Source organism: Asterias amurensis, chromosome 19, assembly GCF_032118995.1.
Source record: "Asterias amurensis chromosome 19, ASM3211899v1".
In the NCBI taxonomy this organism is placed as follows: Eukaryota; Metazoa; Echinodermata; class Asteroidea; order Forcipulatida; family Asteriidae; genus Asterias; species Asterias amurensis.
In genome coordinates, this window is record NC_092666.1 from 14,241,708 (window position 1) to 14,250,011 (window position 8,304).

At 35.8% G+C, this 8,304-nt stretch overlaps 1 protein-coding gene across 1 annotated transcript in view; it reads right to left on the minus strand.

Moving 5' to 3' along the window:
• The window catches only part of LOC139951688 (high affinity cGMP-specific 3',5'-cyclic phosphodiesterase 9A-like), a 34,677-nt gene extending 27,045 nt beyond the window's left edge, over positions 1-7,632 (minus strand). The window contains exons 1-2 of the mRNA XM_071950710.1: positions 7,496-7,632; positions 7,090-7,196 (exon numbers count right to left, since the gene is read on the minus strand). Coding sequence (XP_071806811.1) covers positions 7,090-7,167 — 78 coding nt within the window. The 5' untranslated portion in view covers positions 7,168-7,196; positions 7,496-7,632. The remainder of the gene's footprint in view (positions 1-7,089; positions 7,197-7,495) is intronic.
• Positions 7,633-8,304: the final 672 nt, after the last annotated feature.

Below are 8,304 nucleotides of genomic sequence, written 5' to 3' on the forward strand. Positions count from 1 at the left end.
CTTAACAATGTAAATTAATACGTTTTTAGTTTATAACAATAACAATATTGACTATTGAAATGAAGGTACGGTGAAAGGTATAAGTACATACAGCAAAAATAACACAAAACAATGATTGCTTGTAATTAAACTGTTTTGAAAAAAATTGTTTGCTATGCAGCCATAAATACATATTGAGAGTTGATAACAAAAAAGAAAATTAACAGAACATTATTTAGGAAATTACAAAACTTGATAATTTGGAATGGATAATCATGGTACGCGTGTAGTTACAGGTGGTGTCATTTTAGCCGATACTGGTTATAAGTAGGTTTTTCATGTATTTTTTGAAGCTGTGCACAATAATAATAATAATGATATTTAATGAAGTATTGATGATATTCTCCGTCATTCAGAACTAAAATAACGAGTTTATAAACTGAACAACCGGACTTACCTTTTTTGGTGAAGTGCTGCTAGTTCATAAAGTAAAAACAAAAGAACTAAACGCACGACAGAGACAATTCCATTGTTAAGTTCATACAATCTTTCAATACTAGTGAAGTATTTAAAAGGCACTGAACAATTGTCAAGGACAAGTATTCTCGCTTGGTGTATCTCAACATTTGGTCTCAATTATTCATTGAAGTTGCAAGAAAATGATGTAGGAAAAACTTGACCCTTGTACAAAATAGTGTACTTTCAAATTGGAATAAAAGGCTTCCGTTTTGTTATTTTAGTGAGAAATTTAAAAACTACGTTACTTCAGAGGGAGCCGTTTCTCACAATGTTTTATACTATCAACAGCTCTCTTTGCACGCTCGATACCAAATAAGGTTTTATGCTTATATATATTTTGAGTAATTACCAAACGTGTACAGTGCCTTTAAAGGCAGTGGACATTATTGGTAATTGCCAAGATCCAGTCTTCTCACTTAGTGTATCTCAACATATGCATAAAATAACAAACCTGTGAAAATTTAAGCTTGATTGGTCGTCGGAGTTGCGAGATATACCATGACAGAAAAAAACACCTTTGTCACACGAAGTTGTGTGCTTTCAGATGCTTGATTTCGAGACCTCAAATTCTAAACTTGAGGTCTCAAAATCAAATTCATGGAAAATGACTTCTTTCTCGAAAACTACGTCACTGCATAGGGAGCCGTTTCTCACAATGTTTTATATTATAACAACCCTTACCAATATTTTGCCTTCATTGGTTTAGAGCGCATCACATGATTTGTCTTAGTTTTGTTTGACGACGGCCGTGTGATAGTGCATTGGTTTTCCGTGTGCCAGTCCGAAAGACTAGCACACGGCGTGCAGTACCCAGACGTCCGTTGCGTGTACGAGGATAATAATTTAATAGTCTGTAACCATTTCGGATTGCACGACACTACATGCAACACAGTAAGTAAAAGTGTTTGCAATCTGTATTCGCGTCGTCCGTGGATTGTAGCATTCAGGTCTGTTAGAAATGTTTGGGTGTTATAAAACAAATATTGGCTGCTTTTACTCTTGCAATGGTTAAAACAAGAATATTTGTATACTATCAACCTCTCCCCATTACTCGTTACCAAGGTAGGTTTTATGCTGATCATTATTTTGAGTAATTACCAATAGTGTCCACTGCCTTTAAAGCGCCGGTATTCGTCTCAAAAGGACGTTCATGGCGAGTAATTCACAAAGGGAAGGTGAAGGTAGGAGTTTATATTCCTCTTAAAATAGTCTAGATTGTAGAAACATGCATAAGGCAAGGGGCTCCTAAGAGATAGTTCGTGGAATAAAGCTGATGTAATGGCTTTTTGTTACACATGTCAATAAAGGAAGAGCAAAAAATTAAAAGGTAGGGTTTCACTCAATATGAATATGAATTGAAAACAAAAAAGCCCATAGTTTAGTTTAATCCAACTCAGAGCATCTTTTGCATTTACAACTCTGATAAATATTTCAAAATTAATGGGGTAAAATTAAAGGTAGGGCGTAGAGTATAATCAAACCATTAATACCACTTGCCGGGTAGATTTTGTTCTTATAAGGGAACTGTCTTGCTGTATAATCTTAAAGCAAGACAGTTCTTTTAAGAACTGAGAATTCTCCCGAAATCCGGAAATCTACTCCGCGGTAAGAACAAACCTGGCAAATGTAGTGTTACCGCAAACCAAATAATATAATATAATCCGGTTTTTTTCTTCATCACAGTATTCCCTTCCTTGAAGCCAAGTGATAATACGTGGAATAGTGAATAAAAAGGTTAATAACATAGCAAGGTTCTTTTTAATGGAGACGGTTCTAGATAACTCCATTTCTGGAAACCATTTCAAGATAACGTTCGCGAAAATAACTTGGCACACTGCCAGCCGAGATAATTGCATGGAATTATTATTACAATCGGCAAAGTTATAAGGACAATTTTCACGAGAAATGCTTTTTCCAAAGAAATAGCTGATTAAACAAAAATATTTTGTTTTAAGTTAGGCATACATATCCAGGTTTAAAGACACTGGACACTATTGGTAAATTGTCAGAGACCAGTCTTCTCACTAGGTGTATCGCAACATATGCATAAAAATAACAAACCTGTGAAAATTTAAACTCAATTGGTCGTCGAAGTTGCGAGATAATAATGAAGGAAACAACACCCTTGTCTGATTTCGAGACCTCAAATTTGAGGTCTCGAAATCAAATTCGAGGAAATATACTTCTTTCTCGAAAACTTGCTTCAGATGGAGCCGTTTCTTACAATGATGTATACAATCAACAGCTCTCCATTGCTTGTTACCAAGTAAGGTTTTGTGCTAATTATTATTTTAAGTAATTACCAATAGTGTCCAGTGCCTTTTTGGTTATGCGGGTTGTATATTAGTAATAATGATTATATACTGAATAATACGCACCAATTTGTAAGGATGTTTTACATATAATAAAGTGTAGACGGAAGTTCTCAAGTAGAGAACAGGTTTTTTTCCCCATAACTCATAATTGTTTGTTTAGAAACTTCAAGTATTTATATAATAAGAAAATGTCAGGAGATGGTAAAGATGTTATTAAAGTTCAACTTGTTGCTTCAAACGATGTGTCCACCATGTCTAAATCTTGCAGCTCGCACATATTGATGCTTGTAAAAAATCAACATTAAGTGTCGGTTATGTGCTAAATATTGGTTACCCGAAGCACCGTGTGTTGTTACGAAGCACCTCAAGTGCCGTTTTTATCCGGACAAATAGGTGATGGTTTTTAAGTGCAACAGGTGCAAATCATTTTTACATTGTAGATATATGGGTGAGTTTTGAGCTAGTTTTTGCTAGTGTATACTGTATTGCATCACCTAATAAGAGACACGACACACACGCAACACTCATTATTTTCTACGACCAAGAACAATCAACCGCCTTTTCTGTTAGGCTGCACGATCAATCACTTAAGGAAACAACAATTTAACCTGTCAAAAAACATCCCACAAACTTAATGGTCTATCTATCTAACAACGGCCACATGCGAACACAGTGGACGAGTGCATTCAGTGCAACCATTGTACTTGTATTATTAATTTTATGTATGCTCAAAATATAACTCCGGGTTAGAATTTACCCGGACTTGGACCACATTTCTAAACAATTTCTGAGTCAGTATGACCCTGAATCTGTTCAAAATGACCCAGAAAAGGGTCAAAGAGCGGTCGGCATGAAGCACTTCCCAAAGAGTGTACAACATTATAAGTGTCTTGTAGTGTCTTTTGTATTGTTGTATGGTAAAAATTAAACTTATGTCATTTTTGCAAACTGGATTAATTAAAGACCAAAATGAATTTCCTAAAGTGAATAACAAATTGTATTGCAATTGAAATTGACAATTTGTTTTTGTGCTTTGTTTTTGATAGTGAAAGGGCACCAAGGTGTTTTCTCCTTGGTAAAGGGCACCTCTTCCAAAACCACTTCTCCGGGTCAGTCTTGCCCGGAATTGAGTAAAGCCTTCGATCTCCCGGGACGCGAATTTGTTTTTCCTTCAAAATTGGCTCTTTCCGTCAAAATTACGTCACAATGAAATTTGCCTGCTCTTTTACCAAATAATTGCAATGTCGTTTGGAGAAACAAAATAGCTCCAGGGACAGGGAATCCGGATTAATTGCGATCCGAGAGTGGCCATGTGACACAGGGCTATTTCCACATGCAACTTTGAAGGCAACCAACTGCTTGCAAAAAGACCAGCAACAACAGATATTTTTTATGTAAATGTTTGTTTTAAATTTACATTTGAATCTTTCTTCTTTGTTGCTGTTTTAGTAGGAACCATGGGCAATTCAGCTTTTGGATTCGTTATAATAAACCATTTCGAAATACAATGAAATAAAATCAATGTTTTCTATTGTATAATTGCCTGGAACTGGTTTCCTGGAAATTCCCTCGTCTGGTGTCCTTAGATGCATCTTGAGATGGTGTACGTGCACACAACAAATGGCAATAGCATAAAACAACCGTTGTGCGTGTTTGAAGCTTTGCATGGTGTGGAGAGTAAGAGTACTATAAATAATATGATAGTAAACTTGCGGGTAAAACTTGTGTGCATATTTATTTCATAATGAAATAACAGACTGTTTACGACAATATACCTCTTCGATTGGAATAATAATTACCCCATTTGGGAACATGCTACTGCGCTGTCGTTATTAATTGAAATGCTAATACTATACAACCATGCGTACTTGATCTACAAGTGCAAATCAAATTAAAGATCAACATTGCTTCAGAGACAGAGACTAGTTTAATCAGCCGTTTCAGGATTCACGAAATAACTTGATGAAGATTAAAGGCACTGAACATAGTGGCAAAATACTCAAAATAATTATCAGCATAACAACTACTTGCAACGGAGAGCTGTTGATAGTATAAAACATTATGAGAAACAGCTCCCTCTGAAGTAACATAGTTTTTGATAAAGAGGTAGTTTCTGACTCAAATAACAAAATACTTCAGGCTGGTGGAAGCGTTATAAAAGCAATGCAACAAGGGTGTTTTTCTGTCATTGTTCTCTTTCAAATTCAATGACCAATTGAGCCAAATTGCACAGATTTGTTATTTTATGTATTATGTTAGGATACACAAAGTGGGATTATACTGGCATAAAAACTAACTTGGTACACGCAATGGATAGCTGTTGACAGTATCAAACATTGTGAGAAACGGCTCCTACTGGAGTAACGTATTTTTTTGAGAAAGAGGTAATTTCTCACTCATATAATAAAATACTTCAGCTGTAGACTTTATTATGCATCTGAAAGCACACACATTTTGTACAAGAGATTTTTTTTCTTTCATTTTGCTCTTGCAAATTCGATAACCAATTGAGCAAAAATGTAATTTCATGCACATGTTGGGATACACCAGGTGATCTTACTGATCTTAGACAACTACCAAACTGTAAAGTGTCTTAAACTTTCTCACTCATTATAATAAAATATTAGTCGGCCTAGGCGGGGGGGGGGGGGGTCGATTCTTGAAGGCGTGACTTTATTGGTATAATATTTATGTTTTATTCGGCAAAGACAAACATTTCTATGCGCGCTTCGGTTGGGGAGGGTAATTAAGGAAATAACTTATCAAGAGACTCATAAATTCATTCGATTCCTAAAAGCTTGATTATAAAGTTTTGTACCTCAACACCTTTTAAGTATAATATTTCTATTTGCTTTGGCAAATATTAACATTTCTATTAGCTTCGGCGGGGGGGGGGGATAATTATGGAAACAACTTATCGAGAGACTCATGATTTGATTCTTAAAAGCTTGATTGTCAAATTGTCTACCTCAATACCTTTCTTACCTACAACGGCCTCTGTACACATTTTCACGAGGGACTAGCATGTTTGATGTACGCATATAGATTGCCCCATGCGGAGAGGCTGAGTAATTGCATTTTACATGCTGTGGTTAATCGACCGCCATCCTCCGCTCAGTGGAGCAAACTGAACTTCTATTTTGATGGCCTTTCGAAGCAAGCAAGTGGAAATGGAAACATCATCAGCGGCATAACCTTAAAGGGTCTATGTAACTTTTGTAGGACAAAAACACAATGTCTACATATTTACACTAAACTTACACAGTCTGAAGATAATGATAGTAGAAAGCTTCCCTGGAAATATTACGTGCTGAGGTGCTGTAGTTTTGGGAAAATTAATGAGTAAAACAATGTCATGAAAATAATTTTCGTCTCGTGAGACGAAAATTATTTTAATCATTTACAAACACATTTTCATGACATTGTTTTACTCATTTCTCAAAAACTACAGGCACCTCAGTAAGTAATATTTGAAGGGAAGCTTTCCACTATCGTTATCTTCCAACCCTGTAAGTTTAAGGTTAATCTATGGACATTTTGAAAAAGTACCCAAATCCTTTAAATGACACTGGACACTACTAGTTATTGTCGCAATGGTGTGTCTGAAAATTTGAGTTCAATTGGTCGGCGAAGTTGCGAGATAATAATGAAAGAAAACTCCTTGTCACACGAACTTGTGTGCTTTCAGGATGCTTGATTTCGAGACCTCAAAATCTTATTCTGAGGTCTCGAAATCAAAATCGTGGGAAATTACTTCTTTCTAAAATAAATATACGTTACTTCAGAGGGAGCCGTTTCTCACAATGTTTTAAACCATCAACAGTTCCCCACTACTCTTTACCAAGGATAAGGTTTCATGCTAACAATTATTTTGAGTAATTACCAATAGTGACCACTGCCTTAAAATTGGTTGTGCCGTTTTGAGAGTATATTAGGGTCTTTGAAACGCAGTACACGACATCCATTGTCCAATATCAAAACACAGAGAGTTATACATTCGCTCTTCAAACCCATTTGAATGTTCATCGTCCAATATGAAAACAAAAGGTAGACATGTGCTGTACAAACCTGTGTGAATGTTGTCCAATATCGCTGTACAAACTTACGTGAATTATCAGTGTCCAATATCGACATAACAAAGAAGACATTCCATGTACAAACCCATAGAATGTGCGATGTCCAATAAAATGATAGCAAACTCGACATTTGCTATATATACAATCATAAATTTACAATGTCCAATATCGAAGTAACCTATAAATATTGTATGTTTTACCTTTTGTTGCACACCATTTACGTCTAGATGAATGCACGCAGTGTTGTCCTTTTCGCGTGACGCAGCACCATTCCCCATTCTTCTTCTTCTTTTATAAAAATCAATCACTTGTTTGACGTTGAACCACGAAGAAGACCCGTGAAATAAAATTATATCATAAAAATTGTAAGATAATGATAAAACGCTGAGGCTAGAGTAGTCAACTTTCAAGAAACGATGTTTTCGGGGGAGGACACTATTGAAATAGATTGCTAGTGCGCAAAGAGAACTTCGATAACACTTGATGCGTTTGAGATGCTTTCCCTGTCGCAGTTTCGCTGTTTCTAAAACATCTCAAGACTGTCGTCTTCAACTAAGCACCGCATCTCTTACAAGCCACTGTTGCCATAGCAACTCATCAACTTACATCATGCTCCGATTTTTCGTGACTGTTTTACGTGCGTGCATCTAGTGCGCACGGATTGTGTGGTTTTTCATCAAAATGCGAGTTCTGAGGATTCCCATGGCAACTAATCAGTTTTGTTGTCATGTGACATGTTTGCCCCGATGTAGGGAGAGATAGTGAAGAGTGAGATTGGAAGGCTGTGGTGCGTATGCATGGTTGATAAGCTGAGCCTTATAGCATTGCACTGCACTGACAGGTTGTGCAACAATACAGATTTATCAATGAGTATTCTGTAATAAATTATGTGTAATAAATTATTTTCTGCCGTCGGAGACTGATATGAGATCATGATGTGCTGGGTCACAGTATTTGCATAATATTTTGAATTTAAACAATTCATTGCATCTTGATTTATACATGGCCAGACTGCGTGTGTGCAACATTTGTAACTTTTGTTCCTTTTGTAGCAATGTAATTTCTTTTTTGGGGGGAGAGTGACAACGTTTCTTATATCTTATTTATTATGTCTTATGTAGTATTTCTTATGTCTTAAGTCTTATGATGTGGTGATGGTGGTTGGATTGTTTAAGCAACGATAGTAAATATTCAAAATAAACACTAACACTAGTACTTTTAGTTATAGGCTTTAATTGTTTTTTTTTTTTGTTTTTTTTTTTACTTTTAGCTTTTAAATAACTTGACATTATTGTGACTTAACTTTGGCTGCTACCTAAGACTTTCAATTTGCTTTTGGTGATACGCGTTGAGGCCCTTGAATATAAGGCACTCTATAAATATCTTATTATTATTAATAAGACGAAAAACCACAT